The sequence below is a fragment of the Pituophis catenifer genome, unplaced genomic scaffold, assembly GCF_029215685.1.
Source record: "Pituophis catenifer annectens isolate HBS135680 unplaced genomic scaffold, rPitCat1.0.hap2 SCAF_3, whole genome shotgun sequence".
NCBI lineage: Eukaryota > Metazoa > Chordata > Lepidosauria > Squamata > Colubridae > Pituophis > Pituophis catenifer.
The window spans coordinates 154,765,317-154,789,405 of NW_027256883.1; the positions used below are offsets into that span (position 1 = coordinate 154,765,317).

The 24,089-nt window shown below is 36.8% G+C and overlaps 1 protein-coding gene across 2 annotated transcripts in view; it reads left to right on the plus strand.

The window, feature by feature from the left end:
- The first annotated feature begins 10,442 nt into the window (after positions 1-10,442).
- BEND5 (BEN domain containing 5) overlaps positions 10,443-24,089 on the plus strand; it is an 840,737-nt gene continuing 827,090 nt past the window's right edge. The window contains exons 1-2 of one of the 2 annotated variants that reach the window (XM_070939555.1): positions 10,443-10,482; positions 17,209-17,331. In XM_070939555.1, the coding sequence (XP_070795656.1) occupies positions 10,443-10,482; positions 17,209-17,331 (163 nt within the window). The remainder of the gene's footprint in view (positions 10,483-17,208; positions 17,332-24,089) is intronic. The other variant, XM_070939557.1, reaches the window with a different exon arrangement.

Consider the following 24,089-nt stretch of genomic DNA (forward strand, 5'->3'; position numbering starts at 1 on the left):
AAACAAAAGAAACCCCTTTGGTTCTTCTCTTTCTTTTTACCTTGGTGTTTTTTTATTAACACTTAGAACTAAATAGTGTAATTGTTTAAAAAATGGAAGTATCAGAGATTAATTTACAACTCTTCCTACAACTACCCTGTTTTCCCCAAAATAAGACATTCCCTGATAATAAGCCCAATCAGGCTTTTGAGTACATGGCAATAAGGCCAAGCGCTTATTTCAGGGTTCAAAAAAATATAAGACAGGGTCTTGTTTTTGGAGAAACACGGTACTAGGAAATATGCCAAAGGGTATATTGGTATATGTGCATGAAATGTAATAAGAAAATATACTTAATGGCATTTTAATATTCTTTTAAAACCACTCTAGGATTTACAAATATCAGATGCTGGTATGATTTTTGCTAACTATGTAAAGTAGTAAAAATTGGCTATTATTGTTTCATACCAGAAATATATTTTATTTGAACTTTTAAAATGGAATTATCAGTGTCCATGTATTGTAAGTGAAACAACCTTATTTTTAAATTTTGGAAAAGAGATTTGGATATTTCAGTTGAGTCATCTTTTCTGTGATGGTAACAAACACTAATAAATTTAATAACAAAAAAATAAGCTGATTTACTTGTAATCTTGTAAATGATTATTGTGAAGGTATACCATACTGCAATACAATTACTTACTTATTACAATACAATTTACTTTGCAATTATTGTGTATATAATATGTGAATATAATCTAATTTTATACTCCCCTTTAGCCCTATATACGTGTTAATATATATTCCCATTTTTCACAACTTTTACATTTTTATCATTCAGATACATTATTACTATTTGTGTTATCCTGTAGTGATGGAGCACTATATAAGCATATTGGCTTCCATACATTCTGGTGCCACTTATACAGTACTCCTTTTGTCCTGCACTGGAGAGAGCTTGGTTGTGATTTTTAGTTGGATGGGAAACCAAGAGGAAATCCTAGACCACGTGCTAAACTAGGAAGATGGAAAAAATTTCCAGGAGAAAATAGTAAGAAAAGTATTCTAGCAAAACACTCTACAACAATGAATCTATGAAGTCTGGAGTTAAACTTTTTTGAAGAAGGTATATTTTTCACCTCATTAATGTAAATTTATATCCCTATATACATAATGGAAACCAATATGTTTCTTAGATTAGCATATAGTATGGACAATTTATCTTCCTGAAAAAATTAACAGTTTTTAAAAATGTACATTATGAAAATAATTTCAAGCATATACAAAAAGTACTAAAATGCAAACACGATGGAGGTTATACAAGTTCATTGCTATGTACATTGTTATTAACTCTGGAAATACAAAAATAAATTGAATATACAGTCATGGTTACCTAAAATAAATGCAAACAAAAGATGTTCTTATCTGTTTAAAAATATCAAGCAATTATGAACATTGCATTTTATGATATATAGTTTTCCTTAATGCCTGAAAAAAATTAACTTTTTTTTAAAAAAAATACTAGCAAAAGAAAATCAGAATCACAAGGAATTTCATATAACATAATTTTTAACATAAAACTTGTTAAAAAACAAATAAAAAGAATAGCACCTAATTAATGACCTGTTACCCAAATATTGTGAACAGATTGGTTTTCATTTGAGGAAAAGCTACAAGTAGTTGTAACAATATAAATAAATACAAACAATACAAGGTCTTAAAAATTTAGAACTTTTATGTTCGAAATATGAGCATTTTACAATAAGTGTAAAATGCACATATAAGTACTATATATCTACTCATTTGTGCATGAAATGGATATATTTATAGTTCAGTAATTTCTATTGATAGCTCAAAATACTCCAAATTTTCCCTCAATTGCAAAATAATAACTAATTCTGTGGAACTGCAAACTTATCTAATGGAAGTATTCTGTAATACACTACATTTCCTTGACAAAATATACAGATTTAATATTTACTTATAATAAAACTTAATAATTATTTGCAACAATGAGCATAAATATTTGGGGCTAAAACACATTGAAATTGATGGGACTTTTTTCCAACAAAACGTGCTCGTATTTAAAATACATATCCAGTTATGCCATTGTAACTTAATTTTGATTTTAAATTTGAAATCACTGTCTTCACAAATGTTTACCTTAGAGTAATTTTTTTAAAGTAAACGGGAATATTTCAAACGAAAGATTTGAAAATCACACTCTACAGTAATTTTGGGTTTATAAGGCCAGAATGTATTTTTAAACGCTATTATTGTTTCACGAGACCCATCTAAAATTATTTCAAGTATTCCAGAAACAATCAAGAGTGTTACTTAATTATTGCTTTTATTAACAGTGCCAATATATTACGACAAATTTATTGCAGATTAATTAAAATTGAACCAATAAGTCTCACAACAAGCGTCAAAACTCAAATAAAACTATTAAAATTATATACAGTTTTTATGATTTATTTCTGAATAGGTCATATTAATAGTTTTGAAGGAATATTTAATATAAACTAAACAGTTTTAGTTATATACACTTCTCATATAAATAGAACCAAAGTGGAAACTTCCTTAAAATTAGTATTAGAATAACAACTTACATTTACTTGTTTTCAAAGAAAGCTGTTGTCTATACAATACTTGAATTAATGCTAAGGTTGAGGTTTCAATGTATGAACTGCACATTTGTTTTGTTATGTAGCATTGCCTCTACCTGAACATGTAATTGGTATTACTCCTCCCACAGACCGCCCTGTTTCTTTGTCTAGTTTCAGTGATCCAACAATAACAACCTTGCAATCTCTGAAACAGATGGGTATGAATAGAATGGATCAAATATATCTCCAACTGACAGTAATATTCCACTTGTAGTAATAATCCTAAAATAATATAGAAAATGTACTGCCATTTCTTTCTAACAGTATGAACTATAAATTCAGATCTTTTGGTAAAATTTCACAGAGTTTTTTTTAAATACAGTAGATAACTTACAGATGTAAGAAATATTGTATCGTTTAGATATACTCATATACATAGACAATGAGATCTAAAATCTATTAATACTTTCATAATAGTTGGCTATTACTTTTGTAATATTTTTATGCAAACATATTTTATGTCTGAGAAGTATTGAAGTTCCAATACTTCTCTACTTAAAGGATAGGTTATATATTTCTTTAAATATTGAGAATTTTGATGAATATTGATATAGGTATATTCAAGTTAACAGAATATTTCATCAATATGGATTGCACTACTATGTGTAGTTATTGAGGATTTTAAACAGAAATGAAAAGGACTCTGTATCCATCAAACAAAATTCTGATACCTATGACCATAGCTATTATGATTCATTGAAATGTTTATTTCTATCTAAAATGGACTTGGTGACTTTCAAATTGCTAAATTAAATACAAATATTGACTAATTGTTAACTCAAAGATGCAAAGCAGGGAGGTGAATTATAAACTATCACTTGTACATGACAATCAATTAATCAATCAATTAAAAAGTCACAATTAAAAGTGTAGTATATAAATAGGGAGGACTTCTCAATATCTTATTTAGCCTTACATCATAATACCATACAGTACAAGTAACTATTGCAGTAGTATATGTACTTACTCCAGAATATCTTTGCTCCACATGGATTTGCATAATGACATAAGTCATTTTAATAATTTTACAAGGTATACAGATAGATTGTCACCAATTCATTTTGCCTCCCGGTCCAATTCGAGGTGCTGGTTGTCACCTTTAAAACCAGGACCTGGGTCCTGGTTATTTGAGGAAGTGTATTTTCTGGTTATATCTACCTGATCCACCAGAGCAGGAAGGCAGAGTATGTTACAGGTTCCCTTCTCTTAAGGAGATCCATCTGGTAGGACCAAGAAGAGTCTTCTCATGATGGCTCCCTCCCTGTGGAAAACCATCCCTGTGGAAATAAGATTGGTTTCCACCTTGACCACTCTTTTGAAAGGCCCTGAATAAATGATTTTGCCAGCAGGCCTGAGGGACCCAGGGTGATAGGGAACTCATCAAGTGGTTGGTTTGATTGTTGTCCAACTGCTGTAAAACTGATAGGTTGGTGGGAGAAGCTGGCAAGGATGCCAGATGTGATCAGGGTTGGTGGTAAAAAAGCATTCCAGATAATAGAATAAGAATAAGAATAAGAATAATAATTTTATTTCTATACCGCCCTTCTCCCGAAGGACTCAGGGCGGTGTACAGCCTATTTAAAAACACAGACAAAACAACAATTTAAAATTTAAAATAATTAAATTGGCTCAGATTTAAAACCCCAAAAAATTTAAATACCCCAATTTAAAACTATTATGTTGATAGTCTGGCCTGGCGGAACAACAGGGTCTTCAGTGCGCAGCGAAACACCCGGAGGTCGGAGATCTTATGTATTTCCGGGGGCAGTTCGTTCCACAGGGCTGGGGCTCCCACAGAGAAGGCCCTCCCCCTGGGTGTCGCCAGCTGACATAACTTGGCCGATGGCACCCGGAGGAGACCCTCTCTGTGGGAGCGAACTGGTTGATAAATTCTCAATGCATCCTAGCATAAAATGTTGCTGATTGTTATAGTCTAAACCTTTCTGCCTTTTCCTTCCAGACCACACAATCCAAAGTGGAGTATATAAAATACAACAGGAGAGCAGAAACGCTGATGAAACAGATTGCTTCTTTACACGGAAGAATATATCAGACCATGGGTGAGCAACTATGACCCCTACATGGCTAGCTCAGGAATTCTGGGAGTTGATGTCCACAAGTTGTAAAGGGGTCATAGTTGCCTACCCCTATATTAGATCCTTCTTATGGCCAGTACTGAGTAAAGAGTCTGGGGAGAATTCCAGAAACCAGGTGTCCAGGGAACCTTGGAATGTTTTGACATTTTTATTTTTAAGGAAATAACATTTTGAACGCTCACAATTATTACTGTACAATTACTGTACAATTATTACTGAATAGGGCTGGGGAAATCAAGTTTGAAGTGGGTAGATAGGGTGAAAGATACAAGTGTACCATTTTATAACACCTGATTGCCCTGCCAGCAGTCATCCCCTAAGAGAGTGCCAGAGACATACAAGAACAGGTATTGGTAATTGTCAATCACATCTGCTACTTCTGTCTCTTACTAATTGCAAATTCAGTCTGAACTCTGGTCATTGTACATGCAGACTGGCCAATGTTTTAGCCTTACTCAGCTGTTCTCTTTGTGTTGTGTCAAAATCTTCACAAAACTCACAACCAAGGAAGCTAGATTCTTTTTCAGTTCTCATAGCCTCATTAGATAAATTTAACTGTTAATGGATTTCAGACACTTAAAACCATACATATACTTTAATCTCTTTATTCAAGGGCCTACTTAATCTCTTTGTGTCAATCCTCTGCCCTGTTTCAAAATTCAAAGTGACAGTAAATCATATTACCCAGTATAGAAATGCCCTGTATATGTACAGGATCCAATCTGGGTCGGTCACTGGGACCAGAGGTTTAGTCTTCCAAACTTTTGGATTCATTCTGGAGCCCACCCTCAGGAAACTTCTCTCTTACCAGACTCGTAAACCAGTCCCAGTGACTGACCCAGACTGGTTCCTGGGACATGTATATTTGCCTTCATTTGTATGGTCCATTTTCAATCCTTCCACTCACTTTTATATTGTTTGGGTGCTGGATAGCATAACATTAGCATCTTTATATTGCAGCACCTACTTGTATCCAATTGCCTACCTCTTTGCCACAAGATTATACTGCTGCTCTTTTATTATACTGCAATTTCTCTTTTGTGATCAGCCACTACTTGCAAAAAAGCAGGACTGCAAAGAATCCAAGGTCACATTCTCATGTAAAAGAAAAAAGGAACCCGTGGTCCTACTACACCACTGCTTCAACAATCCTCCTGAGGACAGAGTCTCTGCTCCCAGCCTTCATGTCCCAGGGCCAGGAGCAAAGCATGTCCTCATGTCCCAGGAATGGGGGCAACATCAGCTGAGTCCTAATCATACAGTCACCAGAGAACCTTGGCACAACAAAAAGCACACTTTGCAGTCTTGTCATTATACTGATTGACCTTCTCCACCTCAAACCTTTGTAGCAAAGGTGGCTGAGTTCAGGAGTACTGAAACAATGATATTTGACTCAAGCTGTCATGACTGTCACAATTTCTTTCCTTGATCATCATTTCACCTGTGCAGTACTGCAGTGCCACTTGATAGCAGAGTCCTCAATAATGATGAATCAGGTGGGCAGAGCTCAGGATGTGGAGGGCTTAAAGGGTTACATTATTAATGTATTTGCACACAATGCACTTATGAGTTACTTCCTGACCCTCCTGATGTCAGATGTGCTCTGCTGCCAGCAGTGCATGACAAACTGCCTCACCAGGAATTATAGCAGAGAGTAGGGAAATTATGCATCTCACCAGTTACTAGTGTGCTGGGTTCTTGTTCGTGCTGTCATCAATTGGATAATCCCATATTTAAGTCCTACTTACCCTTTTCTTGGAGGAATATCCCTTTTTATCTATGATGTTTTCTTAGTTCAGGTCACATCAATGGTATCATATTGCCCAATGTTTTAGGCAAGTGCTCTTCCTCGATTTACAACAGTTCAGGGGTGAAATGCTCCTGGTTCGGACCGAATCACCCGATCCGGTAGCGATGGAGGCGGGTGGTTCGGAGAACCAGTAGCAAAAATCCCTGCCCCCTTCCCCCCATGCCCAGCTGAGCCACACAATCATCAGAGGCTTTTTTTTTTTTACTTTTAAAAGCATTTTTTCTACAACCTCTTCGGCCAAAAAATGCTTTTAAAAGTAAAAAAAAAAGCCTCTGATGATCGTGCGGCTCGGCTGGGATCGTCAAAGGCTTTTAAAAGAAAAAAACCCTTTTTTTCTTTTAAATGCCTCTGACGATCCCAGCTGAGTTGCCTGATTGGCAGAGGCTTTTAAAAAAAGCCTCTGCCGATCAGGCAACTCAGCTGGGATCGTCAGAGCCTTTTGAAAGCATTTTTTTACAACCTCTTTGCCGAAGAGGTGGTAGAAAAACTGGTTTTAAAAGTAAAAAAAAAAAAAAATTGGCCACACCCACCCAGTCACATTACCCCCACCACCAAGCCACGCCCACAGAACTGGTAGTAACAAATTTTAGATTTCACCACTGCAACAGTTCATTTACTGACCATTTGAAGTTACAATGGCATTTAAAAGTTATGACCATTTTTCACACTTATGGCAGGGGTGAAATCCAGCAGGTTCTGACAGGTTCTGGAGAACTGGTAGTGGAAATTTTGAGCAGTTCGGAGAAATTGAGTAGTTTGGAGAACTGGCAAATGCCATCTCTGGCTGGCCCCAGAGTGGGGTGGGAATGGTGATTTTGCAATATTCTTCCCCCATGAATGGGGAGGGAATGGGAATTTTACAGTATCCTTCCCCTGGAGTGGGGTGGGAATGGAGATTTTGCAGCATCCTTCCCCTGCCACGCCCACCAAGCCACACCATGCCCACCAAGCCACGCCCACAGAACCGGTAGTAAAAAAAATTGGATTTCACCATTGATTTACAGCCATTTTAGCATCCCCATGTTCATGTGATCGAAATTCAGATACTTGGCAACTGTCTCATATTTATGACGGTTGCAGTGTCCTGGGTCATGTGATTACCTTTTGCGACTTTCTTACAAGCAAAGTCAATGGAGAAGCCAGGTGCACTCAACAACTGTATTATTAACTTAATAATGGTAATGATTCACTTAAGTGTGGCAAGAAAGTAAAATGGGGCAAAATTCACTTTATTGTTTCACTTAGCAACAGAAATTTTGGGCTCAATTGTGGTTATAAGTTGAGGACTATCTGTAGATCAGCTTGGAACTCAGAGAGACCCCTGAAATTCTGAAAGGTGTGACTGCCACCACAGAGCATCGAGTCATAAGTCCTGCATTAAACAGTGTTAGTCAGGTAGGCATCAGCTTCCCATGGTTTTTAGCAACCTGCACATAGCTGTCAACAAGACACATGGTATTCTGCCCTGGTTTCCTGATTTGCCCTACTTTGAAGGGCTGACACTGTGGTTACTGAGCCATGACATGTACTATCCTGAGGACAACAGGTGAAAGGCCTGTGTGCCAGTTGAATCCAGCCACAAATCATATTAGCTACAGAAAAGGAATCTTCCAGCAAGTCCTGTCTTTGATCCTTGGTGATGATTATGTTTGATGGAAGGGCAACACAGTCCAGTGACACTGTTGCCATGGGGATCAGTTACTGCTAGGTGGGACCCCCAGGAACTGGTTTTCTGATTTCATGGACTCACATCAAGATGAGTCTGCTTTCTTTCTTTCTTGTCTTGCTGCCCTTTTGCCCTCCAAAAATGGATGTCCATATTTGGAGAGGAAGTTATTTAGGTTACTACCCCATACTCATTTATAAATAGAACAATAAACACATAGGAAGAATGCTGTGAAATGTAATGGATGATGGTAAAGACCTAGAATCATTGTGACTGGTATTTCACAATGAATTCCCAGTTGGATCAACTGCTTGCCAGGTGGACCAACATAGTGGCCACACCATAATAAATCTTGGTACCAGGAAATTAGAAGATTCATGCATGTACCTTGGAAAGAATTTGGTATATATACTGTCTCTGATTCTCCTGAGGGTAAAAGCAATTCCACAAGGTTACTTAAAAGACTATTAAATCAATGCATACCTATGAGAATCCTACTATTGGCACTTACCATCATTGCTAGTACTCATGTCTTGTCCCTTGTGCTCTATCACCTGAGTGCATAGGTCACCATCATTAAAAGCTATGACATTTGGAGAGGCAATGGAAAAGAAAATGGTGTCTCTTATTCCCACTTGAGGATGTCTGGAGAACTTACTCTTTCTAGTGCTCTAGTGAGCTAGAAGAAGAAAATTTACTGCTTCACATACTGATTCCAGCCCAGCAGCTAGTTGTCCTGAAAGAGGTGGTGATGGTGGAATGATTCACAATGATATTTATAATTGCAACAGGACATTAAGGTGCCTTTTTATTGTCCACTGCATACAGTTCTACACAGTAGAGGATGTCAATTACTTTTCTGGCATTATGGATAACTACAGTTTACTGGCTCCTTACATGTATATCTGTTGTGTAACAAGTGCAATCCAGTATCATTTGAAAAATACCTCAAACAGAAGATGGCTGCAAGTAGAAGATAAATTCCACAGGAAATGAAAAAATGTACTGGTTAATCCAAGCATGCAATCCTACCACTAGAATTACAATCTCCCTTCCCCAAAGCATATGGCAGCACTGCAGAAATTTGCACAAGAAGTGGAGAAAGGGCTGAAGGCCAAAGGCCTTTCTTTATAAGGTTGGCTCATCTAGTGTTTCTCAACCTCAGCAATTTTAATATGTGTGGACTTCAAGTCCCAGAATTCCTCCCACACTGGCTAGGAAATTCTGGGAGTTGAAGTCCATACATTTTAAAGTTGCTGAGGTTGAGAAATGCCTATTTACTGGTAATTCTTCTTCCACATGCTTCCTCCCTCCCCCCACCCACCTGCAGCACAAAAACTATTAAGTGAATTTGAAAAAGCCATTCAGGATTATGAATGTTTGGTCCGTTTAAACAAATATGTTTAAGCGGACCAAAAATCAAGTCAGAAACCAGCCAGCCACATTACAATTACTAGAAACTAGCCATGTTATAGATCTTAAACCATAGAGAGAGAAAACATACATATATGTGCACACGGACACACTCACATTGGGAAAAGCAGCCAATATCTCCCACTCCTCCTCTAATCCCCATCCCAAGAGAAGAGGAAGCTATTCTGAAGAAAAGTAGAGAAATAAAAATGGAACAGTTTTGTAAGGTGTGAAACATCCCTTTGTTTAGCCATCTAAATAAAAAAAGACGAGATTGATGCTTGCTATCACTCAAGCCCTGTTTATTTCATGAAAATAGTATAGCCTTTATTGTCATTGTACATCGTGTATACAACGAAATTGGTTGTATATGAATGCATAGCTAAGAGTACATAAGCTTTCTGCATATATTTTCAATTTTATAAACCTCTGCATTCTTTAGGTCCAGGTATCTCTTTCTCATAGCATTAACTTTTACTGAAAAATGTCTCTACACCCCACCCCATCCCCGTTTTCACTTAGGCATGATTATCACTTAATTGATCGAGGTCCTATTCCGGGTGCAGCCTCGTTGAAGTTCATTGATTTCACTTTATATTCAAGTGCCAGTTATCCATCTACAGATTGGCATGGTTTAATGCGTTAATATCAATATTTTATCCTTCCCAATTCTTAACACTTTTAATCCCGGTACAAACCATTCGCATATGCAGGAGTAGAGGGAATGGGGAACTTCCCGGGCTGTGACGTACGTTGCCATGGTGACGTTCCAGCAGCGTCTAGTGCAGGGAGGGGGGGAGAAAATAGGGATGAAAACAAACATGGCGGAGAGCAGGACAGCAGAAACGGGTTAGTAATTGCTGTAGTTCTCGGGAGGAGGGAGCGAGATTTGGGAGAATTGCCTGGGGGTCTTTGCGGAGAAAGGGAATAAACATAAATGGGTAGCTTTCGGAAAAGGTAACAGAAAGTCAGTTCAGCTCTGAGTATTTTGGTAAGGAATGACCTCATATTCTGTGCAAAGAGTGTTGCTGTAAGCAAATAAGCGTTGATATTTTCGGACATAAATACAGCAGTTCCTTTGCTGGACATGCAGGTCAGAAAGGGATCTACTTACAGGGTGAAGGAAGTATAGGCCTCTTTAGCTTGGGGGGGGGAGGAGATCCTTATACTTCCAGGTATATACTTCCAGGTGTATACTGATAACTATAAAGCCTCCCACAAAAGAAATGTCGTTTTTAGAAGCAAGGGAGCTTTTTGAGGACCATAGAAAGACTATAGATAAAAGCAAGGAGTGGTATCTGAAGAGTGAAGGGGAATGAAAGGGCATGGGGTTTAAAATGAAAATGTCCCCTGAATATATGCATAAAAAGGGCTTAGATGTCTGAATGAAAAACACAACCTAAGCAGTATTGAAGGGGGAAAAAATAACAGTTGTCATGCCAGACCCCGAGGGACTGGAAAAGGCCAAAGAAATTTGGGGTTAATACAAGGAGGTTGATTGCCTTGAAGTTGGAATCATAGATAGACAATTTTGAGGTCCTCAATGATTTCAGACAAGGTCTTAATTACTGTTAATCAAGATCCTGCAATAATTCTTTTTCTTTCTGGAAAGAAAAAAAATAGGAAAAAGTTTTTATAATTAAATACAAATTGTGGTGAACATTGAAAAATACTGTACATTTTTACTTTGTGTTAATTAAATCTGATGTAAGAACTATTTATGAATGTCAATATTAGACTTATTGTTTTAATGTAATTTATTGTTTTCGGTGAACATAGAAATAAGATATCTGAATTTTTAGGTTCAGCATTTTATTTCCAAAGTCTAGCCTGGTCTAAAATGGTAATTTTCAGGCAGGTGCTGATATTTCTACACAACAGCCACTTAAGATAATTATGGTTTCAGGGGCTTTAAACCTCATTTCAGCATCCTTTTACCATTTGGCCATTATCTGATTACTACTTCTGTCATTTCACTTCCAGGAATTATCATTCTATTCTGACATAAGTTGTTTCACTTCCATTTTTGTCATTACAGACCATATTGTTTCTTCTTTCCAGTTCTTCATCATGCAGTGCTGTATGACGCTTACCTGTATTTAATTTCATTTTGGCTCACCTTAAAACACTGAAAAGAAGCAGGGGACATCATGAACTAATCAGTGCTCACTTCCAGTTGACCAACAGGACAGTTAAAAATCCCTCACTCTCCATGCACATAAAAGGGAAAGAAAATACTACTCTGTATATTTTGTCTGGTCTTCTGTAAAGAAAATCTGAGCAATTGCTATGAGGAAGGTTTCTAACTGCAAAGTAGCCTTTAACATTCTCTTCAAAACTGTGAGAGTGAAAGGAAAACATGTATTTTCAAACTAGGTATTTTTTTGCAATACTTCATTCTGGTTGAGAGAAAGGAAGACATTTCTTCCTTTCCTAACAAGTCTGTTGTTAGGAACCAGCTAATGAGGTACAGAAATCAGAAGGTGGAATTTAAAACCACTGACTAAGATATTCCTGTTGCAGAAATAGGTTTAAGAGATAATGTCTTACAGCTATTCTAGTAATAACACCAGTTTCAGATATGATGGTGTAGTACATCCTTAATGCCCATATCTAAGATTTCCAAGCCATTACTTTTCTTTTTTCTTTAAAGAGGTTTTGGTAAGTGGCTGGAAACTGAACCTTGACTTTCTGTTCTCTTACACTTCTTCCCTATCTAAAGTATATTCTTGATTCACATGAGCCCTGGAGATACACTGGGGAGAGGTAGAGGAGAGTTGCTGGATTTGGAGTTTTACTGCTTGCAAATTATCCAAAATAATTTTTAAATTAAAAAAGTAAAATCAGGAGGGCAGAGAATGAGCTTTAGACAGGTGAGATTCTAGAAGTGCCCATTGGCTCTACATTGCTAATTAAGAATTAGACTAGTGTTACTAAATGATCTGTAATATGGCCCTTGCAAAAAACTTTGTAAATTCACGTAATGGAGTGGTTTTGGGTTTTTTTTTTTTCTTAAATCCATACAAACAGCACATTGTAAGATCCCAATTCAAGTGTTAAGATAATAATTAAATGATTTACTAGGTTCTGTAGGATCTGGATTTCTAATCCATTTGTTTTCAGTGTATGTAGCTCAATCTTTAACACACATGGTTCTGAAAGGACCTTAAAAATGAGTGAAGTGATAGTTTCTGGGTTCTGAAATATATCTCACAAGGAAAAGAGAATGGTAATATGAGGGGGAAAAACTCAGTTCCCTGTTCTGTAAAATTACAGTTTACATAATAACCAGCTGGGAGAAACAGTTCAGATTGAGAAAGGGCCAAAAGCAGCTGGTCTCTTAGCAGAAACAATGACATAGCACTGCTTTTATTCCTCTCAATTTGCTCTGCATCACTAGTAAATTATTATAATTTACTATTTTTACTAAGATAATTTGCTTCAAGTTATATATAAATCTTTTATTACAGAGAAGTCTGTTTTAACTAATAATACATTTTTATCATTTATGAGCAATATTAATTTTAAACAATTTGTGTGAAACATTTTCAATATAAAAATATACATTAAGTGTTATGGTAATCCTTGTTATATATTTATTAAATGTTGGAAGTTGTAGAAAGCTAAATTTATTTCTAAACCATTAAACATTATTAACTTAATTCTAAACGTGAATTCATCAACTGTTTCTTTTAATAAGCATACATTTTTAAAGGATCCTTTTTGAAAGAACTGTACAGGTAGTCCTTGAGTTACAATAGTAATAGAGAACAGAATTTCCATTGCTAAGCGATGTTGTAAAGCACAATATCAAGTGACACAGTTTAATGATGGCAATCTTGGCACTCCCTGTTCCATTGTTATTTGAATAACACCAGTCGTTTGGTAAGGGCCCATTTCAATCAAAGCTATTCCCGGCTTGGTGCTTCCAGCTCCAAGCCTTAATAAGGTAAGAAGATGGCTTCCTTTTCAGTTTCCTCCACCTGCCTATCTCCCCTCCATCTCTGCCATTTTGGCCATCGTCCTGCACTCTGCCCATCCTGCTAGCCAGCTGGTCTTCCCACCCTGTGCTCCCTGCTTGCTCTACTGGCCTTGCCACTCTATGCTCTGTTCACCCGGCTGGCCTTGCTGCCTTGTGCTCACTGGCCCTACCATCACCAGGGAACCTTTGCCATCTTCCGCTGCTGATGGGGCACACCTGGCCTTGGCCTATGTGAGGCAGCTGCTGGTTGCCTCAACCTTCTTCCCAAGGCCACTCACACCATTCTCCAAATAGCGTGCGCTATTCTCCAAATAATTTCCACTATTCTTGCAATGTGCTGGAAAGCCTTTCAAAAGTTTCTGAGGTCTTCTGAAGCATTGTGAGAACTGCACATGCAATTTGGAGAACGGCAGGGCCAACGGGTTCAGCTGACGCTGCTGGAGCCCCTAGGCCTCTACTTCAACCACATTGGTATTGAGAAGATTGCTTTCTTCAACAATCATCCCAAGTGCTAAGATAGCTCTGGAGACCCTTTGGTGGATGTGCCTTATGAAGCATTATCTGGGAGTAAAATGCTGCCTGAATTATGGAACTGCTTCATAGAGTAATACAATAGGTTCCCAACCCAGTCTTGATTTAAGTATTAAGCGAAGGAACATTTATTCAACTATTTATTTTGAATTTATTTACAATTTATTTTACAATTCTAAAATAAATTTAGAATTTATTTACAATTTCTAAGTACATCCAACTTAACAGTGAATTTCGACCCATCTGGTACATTTCTGGAAGTTAGTATTGTGGGATTATTTTGCCTTTATGTGGCTTTTTAGCTTAATTCTGTTTGTTGACGGAATTGTTGACTATCATTATATTATTTATTTTATTTATTTATTTATCTAATTTTTATACCGCCCTTCTCCCGAAGGACTCAGGGCGGTGTACAGCCAAAGATAAAACAAACACATATATAAAATTTAAAAGCAATTTAAAAACATATTAAATAATTTGGCCCTGTCATCATTAAAAAACAAAACAACACATTAAAATTGATGTTTAGGCCAGCCCAGCTTGTTGGAACAATAACGTCTCAAGGGCACGATGAAAGGTGCGAAGGTCAGGGATCATCTGTATCTCTGGGGGCAATTCATTCCAGAGGGTTGATGCCCCCACAGAGAAGGCTCTCCACCTGGGGGTCGCCAGTCGACATTGTTTGATTGACGGTACCCTGAGGAGTCCCTCTCTGTGGGAGCGTACTGGCCGGTGTTAGGCTATCGGTAGCAGAAGGCGATCTCGTAAGTACCCAGTATCCCGCCTATTATATACTTTTATCAAACTATTTTTATTTATTTTTAATTTTATTTATTTGTATCCCGCCTTTATTATTTTTATGAATAAATCAAGGCATATCTAACACACTTCCTCCTATTTTCCCAACAATGACAAAACCTTGTGAGCTGGGGGTTGGGCTGAGAGAAAGTAACTGGCCCAAAGTCACTCAGCTGGCTTTCATGGCTAAAACAGAACTTGAACTCACATTCTCCCGCTTTCTAGCCCAGTTCCTTAACCAGTAGACCAAACTGGTTCTTTTATATATTTTGTACATTGTACATAGTTCTGAGAATCCTCAACAAAAGAGTGCTATATAATTAAACAATAATAATTAAACAATAACCATTACATTCATGTAAAACCAACTGTGATTTTAACTATATGATTCAACTAACAAACACCATCTCTTTTTTCCAAATATAAAACATGCCCAATGAGAATTACCAATGGATAGGAATAAATAGGATTGCATATCTCATTTCTTTGTTTAGATGTCATTAATTTCAATGAAATGTACATCTTTAGAGAATCTGAAATTGATATTAACAGTATATTAAAAACAAACAAGCTAAATTTAATTAGGATGTTAATGAGTAACTACAATTTGCTTAAGTATATGGCACTGTAAAGTAAGGTGTGTTATATATGTTTCATAACATATTAATTCTCTGATATAACTATATAGAATTTTATTATGGATCATGAACACTTAGGCCCATTCTCTAGAACAGTAATTGCAATCACTATACGTTCATTATATAGTGTATTATATGTTAAGATACTGTATATATAGGGCAGGGGTGGGTTTCACTTACCTTTGCTACTGGCTTGCATGTGCGTGCTAGTGTGCGTGCCACTTCTGCGCATGTGTAGATCTTATTTGATGACGTCTGGGCGGATGGGCAGAGCCTCCCGCCGCCGCTGATGCTACCAGTTTGCCCAAATCGGGGTGAACTGGTAGCAACCCACCACTGATATATGGCCAGGACTAGATCTCAAAGTCTCTCGGATTCTAGGTTGGTGCCTAATACACTGTATATATAATAAGGTTGGGCCAGTTACTCTTTCTCAGTCAACTTACCCCATAGGGTGGTTGTTGTATGGAAAATAGGAGGAAGAAGGTGGATGTATTTGCCCCCTTGAGCTATTTGTAAAAATAATAAGGCAGGATACAAATAAATAAAATTAATGCTTTAAAATATCTTATTGGCAGTAATTTTCAAATAAGCTTTTTTGAAAAGAAGGCCTTGCCTGGGAGGCCCAAAGGACAATGTAGTTGTGGGGGGCTGGCTGGTATCACGAGAACTATCCCTCTTCCTCCATCAATCAATTTTAATAGGGTTAAATTGCCTTCTTGAAAATTTTCCTGTCTGTTTGGAATTTTAATTTTTTTTAAAATTTTAACTGTAAACTAATTTTTACATTTTAATTTTATAAATTGTTCTATATGCCAATATTAGTTTAGTTTAGTTTAGTTTATTATATTTGTATACCTCCCTTCTCCCAAGGGACTCAGGGCGGTGAACAGCCATGGTAAAAACAATGTACAACAAAAATTAAAAGCTTATTAAAATAATTCAATCATTCGGCCAAATTTAAAACATCCAACTAAGGTCATTTTAAAACTCCTATCAAAACCCAATTAAAAAAACCTTTATCCTGTCAGTCCAGCTTGCTGGAATAATAGGGTCTTCAGAGCGCGACGGAAGGCACGGAGGTCGGGGATCCTTCGTATGTCCGGGGACAGATCATTGCATAGGGCCGGGGGCCCCACAGAGAATGCTCTACCCCTGGGGGTCACCAGCCTACACTGTTTGGCTGACGGGACCCTGAGGAGGTCCTCTCTGTGGGAGCGTATTGGTCGGTGGGAGGCAATCGGTAGCAGAATGCGGTCCTGTAGATAACCAGGTCCTAAGCCTGGTTATTGTGGTTATATATCCTAATATTGTGCTGTCCACTGCTCAGAATCTCTCTTTGAGGGAGATGGGCGATCTAGAAATATGAAATACAAATAAGTAAGTAAGTAAGTCGGGGGAAGTATAGCCCCTTTATGACCAAGATTTCAGCATGGTTGGCTCAGGAATTCTGGGAATTGAAATCCACAGGTCTTAAAGGGGCCATAGTTGTCCACCGCTGAAGTAAGTAAATAAGCATTAGGTTTTGCCACCATTTCAAATCCTTAATAAAGAGAACCACTTCATTTTATTTTGTGTTGAGTTTCTAATTATATCTAATTGGCTTCTTTATTGTTATTCCAACAGGTAGTGACATAGAAATAGATGAAACCATTACAGGAAACTTAAGCAAATATACAGCTTTTCCACCAGGTTACTATGGACAGGCAAAAAAAGGTCATCTTGTATTTGATGCCTGCTTTGAAAGTGGTAAGTGGATTGCTAGTTATCAGATTAATTGGTGATAGCTATTAGGTTTTAAATTTAGCTAGAAAATATTTGCAGTATTTATTTATCAACTACCCATGTCCCTAACAGAGGAACTTATTACTGTATTTTTCGGACTATAAGACGCACCTAAATTTACAGGAGGAAAACAAGAAAAAAATAGTTTTCGGCCTCCTTGTGTCGGATTTTCGCCCTCCCAGGCCCCCAGAAGCACTCTGCAGTGCTCTATTTTTGCCAAAAACGGGCCTATTTTTGGGCTCCGAAGCCCTTCACGCATCATGTTTTCACCCTTCCAAGCCCCTAGAAGCACTCTGCAGTGCTTTCACCCACATTTAGGGGGGGAAAGGTGCGTCTTATACTCCAAAAAATACGATAATCTCTTAAAGCAATACATATTGAGAATAAGCCTATATTTTAAAAAGATAAATGACTGTATGGGACTTTGACCAACAAATAATTATTCTTAATGTTACTGCAAGACTAGGAATTGATTATGAATAAATGTATAAGATATTTTTATTTCCATGCAGCAGAAATACAGGAGGAAGTCCTTGCAGTGAAAACTTTTGTCTGTCCTGATTCTCAGGATCAGAAGGTCCTAAGTACCTGTCTCCATTGGATGAATTTTATGTGTAGACATTCTTTATCTTTTTCATCTGATATCAGAATCTCTCAGGCATAGCTGTTGTTGGAAAACAACATTAAATTATACTGTTTGGAAGTTTGCTGTCTCCTACCAATAAAAAATCTTGAGATGACTTTATTTTGATAATTTCACCAATAGTTGATTAATATAATAGTACCAAATATTAAAAACATGACAGAAGAATTCTTGTCTAAACTGTGTGAGAATAGCTGAGGTAGGTCAGGACTATTAATGCAAAACAAATAGAACATCTTTTGCTAAAAGAGAGGGATTGAATTTGTCCAATTAAACTATAGAGTTTCTTGTGTGCACTCTAGAAAGCACTGTAATTAATGGGAGAGATGAAGCAGCATAATGAGAGCATTGATCCCAGTTATATTAGGATTTACAGGTTTAAAATATGTAAATTTTATTTCATATTCATATATAAAGCAAGAATAATTTCTTTTATCTCATTGTAAAATACTGGGTAGCATACAACATCTAAAACAAAATACATAATAAATCAGAAAATATATATATAAAAAATCAGAGAGTAGAGAAAAAAATCAAAAGCCAAGGGAAGTGTTCACAGTATTTTTATGTGTGAATTTGTTAAAGAAGTTGATTTTGTGGAAAATGTTAATTATTTAGAATAATAACGTGAATTTTTCTAGTTTTAAAATATTTTTAGTGACTTTGGCCCATTAGATAACATTTATCATTTTCTGAATAGTTTCTTTATTAAGGTAATAAATAAATATATATTACTTATAAGAAATAAGTCCCACTGTTTATTGGTGGATAAAATCTATCTTTCTTTTAATAAAAATGCTACATAGTGCTCCTCTATTGTAAAAAAAAAAAAACATTCTTATAGAACTCTCTAGAAATATTGCAACTGAAAATGGATGCAAATATTTTACTAAATTGTAAAAATATATTAAAAAATAAATTCTGATGAACTGTATTTATTTATTAGGCAATAGTGCCTTACTAATATGAATTAGTAATTCTCTCTCTCTAAAAGAGAGAGAAATACATACATTCCATTGATATGTGGAATGTTTTGAATACAAGGCATTCCATTTACAAAAAAATGTCTACATTCTAAATGTGTAAATTCAGAACTCAGAAAAAAATACAAACCATTATTGTTATCAAACAATGTTTCTGAATCCCATTTGGAAGTTAGACGCATATTTGAAACACAGATAATGTTCGAGGAGGTGCTTATTTTCAGTATGCCAGCTTTTCATGTATTTATTTAAATCAGCAACAAAATTAAAGTGTAGTCTGGAGGGCACCAAGGGAGATATCTGTGGGCATACCTCCTGCAGCTACTTACATCTGCTGTAGTATTAAAACCTTATGGAGTTTATTTACAAGCAACTGCATAATTCATGTTTGTGGCTTCTGTGGACTTTCATATAAATAAGCAGTGAGGCAATATGTGTTTGGTTGTGTGCACACTAACAATAAATAGTAATCCATCTGATTAGTTTGAACAGTGTTGTGGATAAACATCTTGTCTTTTAATGGTACAATCACGTTTTATTAATATTTCAAATATTTTTGGAGCCCAGCCCTCCGAAGGAAGGAGAGATTTTAAATAATTCTAAATACACATGTCATCTTTTCTGTTATTTGATGAAACACATAGAACACAAATTGTAAGACGTGTGAATATGTGAAGCAAGGAACGGCATAGGGCCTTCACGCCATCCCACTGATTGAAATAAGCAAACTAGTCAGGAGCTGTAGTAGAGTTAAACCAATGTCTTAAAAGATGTAGCAGAGCTTAAAGCAGGAATAGAGATAAGTGGGATGGGGAGGGAGAATAGCTCTAAGCATGTGTCAGTCTCCACAGAATAAAAAATTCTAAATGTCTACAAGGGACAGGAAATAAACTGAGCAGCATCAGGATACCCTGAAAGAAAGTATAAGGAGCATCATTACTGCAAAGGAACAAATTAGTTGCTATTGAATTCCAGAAGAAAGATAGCCAGGCCAGATGTCTACAGTATACTCAAAGTCTATTGCAACAAGCTTGGCACTGCTGTTAAAGAATTGCTCTTCATATGAAGATAAAACCCTTTATCTCTTTTTCGACTGAGTTAATTTCCTTGGGTGGCAGACAACATCCAAGTTAAGAGTTTTCAGTTTTTTCCTTGTGTAATAACTTTTTATTAAGTTTTATTATACAGGCAGCAGAGATTTTTATTCTCCCTTTCTGTAAAGACTTGGCTTGGCAAATTGCTTTGTGAGAAAAGGGCTTCCAGCTCTGGCATAAATAATTCCTGATTTTCTCTTCTGCAGAATCACTGATAAAGTACGCTTATATAAATGTATTAATCTGTACCTATACAAGGGTCGAAATTGTGTGAGATTTTGTTAAAATTATCAGAAGCAGTAGCTTTTAATGCCTTTTGATAGGAAAATAGTGTAACAATATTTTAAAGAAATTAATAATATCAACACCACATCCTGAACTTTGACCCATTTATTTAGATCATAAAGAGAGACTGAAGCATGCATATCTCCCTATAATCCCTCATAATTATATTTGCCATAGTTGATGAGTTCTATTCTAACCCAGATAGACTGATAGGAATTATAGAGTTCCTAATCTGTAACTAGGGATATTAGTCCATGTATAGCAATGGGATATGGCATGCTGGGAGCCTGATCTTTGCTATAGAAACAACTGCAATACATAGGCTAGATTAGAATGATAAAACTTCAGTTTAACAGATTAATGGGCAGTTTGTCTATCAAAGCTGGATGTTTGTTAAATATGAGTGAGATTTTATATGAGCATATTTTATACACATGTAATACTGGAGTTGGATTTTATGTATTTTGCTCAATATGTGTACACGCATAAAATAGTGAGGAAGAATTAGTCCACTGCATTCAGAGTCGAATAAATTGAGATCTATTTCTCAATATTTGAAAATTTAAAGTAGGGACTACGTCTTTCAAATAAATAAAAATATTGCCAATTAACAACTGGAAGACATTTTAACCTACCATATGTAAACTGTGTTTATATGTTCAAAAATATCTCAGGTTTTATTAAATTATACACTATATACCCGTGATGGCGAACCTATGGCACGTGGAGCCATATCAGTGGGCATGCGAGCTCAGCTCCGGCGCCCATGCGTGTGCCAGCCAACTGATTTTTGGGCCTTTCGGTCCCACCGGAAGTCAGCAAATGGGCCGTTTCCGGCCTCTGGAGCGGGGTGGGGAAGGCCGTTTATGCCCTCCCCAGGCTCCTAGAAAGCCTCTGGAGCCTGGGGAAGGCAAAAAATGGGCCTACCGGGCACACCAGGCCATCGCGTGCCAAAAATGGAAGCGCGGGGGTGTCGTGCACACATGCTCGGGGTGGGGCGCATAGAATTATGGGTGTGGACACATGCGCATGCAACTCCTCTGCGCTCCCCCCACTTTTGGCACGCGATGGCAAAAAGGTTAGCCATCACTGCTATATACCCAAAGGTGATCAGAACTCCAATTTTCAGAAAGTTGAATCTTCCCCACAAGAACATCACTGCTTTCTTTTTCAGTGATCAATTTTTTGATATATCAAAGCCCATGGCAAAATGTCTATATGTAGCTTTATCATTTAAAAATTGTCTTTCCTCAGTTTTGATTACTTTTGATTTTCATGTAGTTTTTATATATCTATTTTAATTATTGTTATGTTTTAATGTTTGTTGATTTGGTCTCGAATAGTAAAGTAAATAACATCAACTGTCGATCAAGCAACTTCTACACGCACACACACACATTCAAACGTATTCTTTCATTTTATGACTTTTTTCCCTGCAGGCTGTATTGCCTACTTAGTAGGAAAAAGAAAGTGCCAGGATAAAGAAAGATAGGATATACGAATCACAAGTTTAACCGCATGACAAATTCACTGTAGATTTTTTTCTCTGTTCCTAGAATTCAGTATTCAGCAATAGCATTTAGACTTATATACTACTTCATAGTGCTTTTCAACACTCTCTAAGCAGTTTACAGAGTCGGCATATTTCCCCCAACAATCTGGGTCCTCATTTTACTGACCTCAGAAGGATGGAAGGCTGAGTCAACCCTGAGCCGGTGAGGAATGAATTCCTGACAGTGGGCAGAGTCATCCTGCAATACTGCATTCTAACCATTGTGCCACCATGGTTGTTAGAATGTAGTCATGCCAAACTATATGCTGCATAGACAGAGAAAGCCTAATTATTTAGGCTATAGTTCTATGGTCACCAAGATATTCCAGTAGCAATTCAATAGACGTTTCTCATTCCAAGAGCAGAGAGGGAGAGGGAGGGAGAGGAAGGAAGGGAGGGAGGGAGAAGACAAGCTTAAGGGAGGAATGCCCAATTCATATGTCCCTTATAATCATTGCAAAAGAGACAAGATTCTGACATCTTCAGTGGTATGAAGGAAAACAGAAAGAGGACAGTTCTGCAGATAATCCTTAGCAGTGCTGGGATAGCAGCATTCAAAGCATACACAACTACACATATTTGGTTTCTAATATATTATGGCTCCAGAGCTTGCATACATTTTTATGCTCCCATTGATTTTAATAAAGTAATTTATCCCATAGATTTTTTTCTACTTTCAGGTCAGTGACATCAAGTCCTTATCAAAGAAAATTAAGCTTTTTCAATGACATATATAATGTAATTATTTCTTTCTCTCCTTTGCCTCTTCTTAGCCACTACAATTGAAATCCTCATGTGTTGTATTCCTCTAGCACAGTGATGGTGAACCTTTTTCGCACCAAGTGCCAAAAAGGGAGTGTGCGTGCATGTGCAAGTGCCAAAAAGGGAGCACTTCACGTGCGAAGGCCAGCTGATCATTGTGTGCGCATTCATGCCAGAAACCCGGAAGAGGAACGGGCAATGCCACGTGTGCCAGGCGACATGGCTCCACGTGCCACTTTGGGCATGCATGCCATAGGTTCGCCATCATGGCCCTAGCACATCTTCTCTGGTCTTCCTAATGTTGTGAAGCTCTTCAGTAGAGAGCAAGATTCATCCAAAGTTTCTTTTAACAGATAAAAAGTGGCAGAAATCCAATTTATCTACTAGGTTGCCAAGATGGAGACTTTCTGTCTATTACTTGTGACCTCTGTGTAAATGAGTGACCGAAGGAGGCTGTTCTCTTAACCAATAAATGAAGAATGACATACCATTGAAGATGTTAGGATGGTCAATATGTGAACGTATCTCAGTTTTTGGATATACCATTATACCACCTTTCTTAGTATCTGAAGAGTCTAGCACCCCTATTTCCTGCTCTGAAGCTCTGTTGGTTGAATCAAAGTAATAAAAAGAAATGATAGTATTTTTTTCATCATATTTATATAGTTGCCCATTTCACAAATCATGACTATTGTATTCTGCTCTGGGCAGCCTATAATAAAAAAACAAACAGTGATAAAGTATTCTACTATTAAAAAAATCAATGTTACTATTAACAGACTAGCAGAAAAGATTTGATATTATAGATATTGACAATGGAACCACGTCACTAGTTCCCAATCTACATGTTCTACCTTTTAGTTTGAATCCATCAAATATGGAGGCTAATAACATAATGTTTTGCTGAGTGGCAATTGAAAGTTCGTTTCCTAAGTCTTCCTAAAATAAGAAATCACATGCACATGTTTTCCTCATTTTATGATTTTTTTTTTAACAATGACATTTAGAAACTCTCTAAAGCTTTCAAATTTCATAAAAGGTGAAGTCACTCTCAGTGGAGCTCAACCTTTGGTGATTATGTCCATCCGATTTTCTTGGCAGTATTAGGGAAGTACTTTTGGCAAGAAAAATAAAGGGGTTTTGTTGAATTGCAGCAAAGTAAAGATTTATTTAGTCCAACATTTGGTTTCCTGCAGGTCCATCTTGATGTATCCAGGAAGCCAATAAACGGGATGAAGGCAATAGCTGAGCAGTGTTTTAAAATAACTGTTAAATGGTATACAGCTTCTTGATCTAATTCAATTCAATACTCAATCAAAGTTGTAGAATTATGCAAATAAATATAACTGTTTATCAGAATTCTCAAGTTCTGTTGGATTATGCAATTTGCATCTATATTAAAA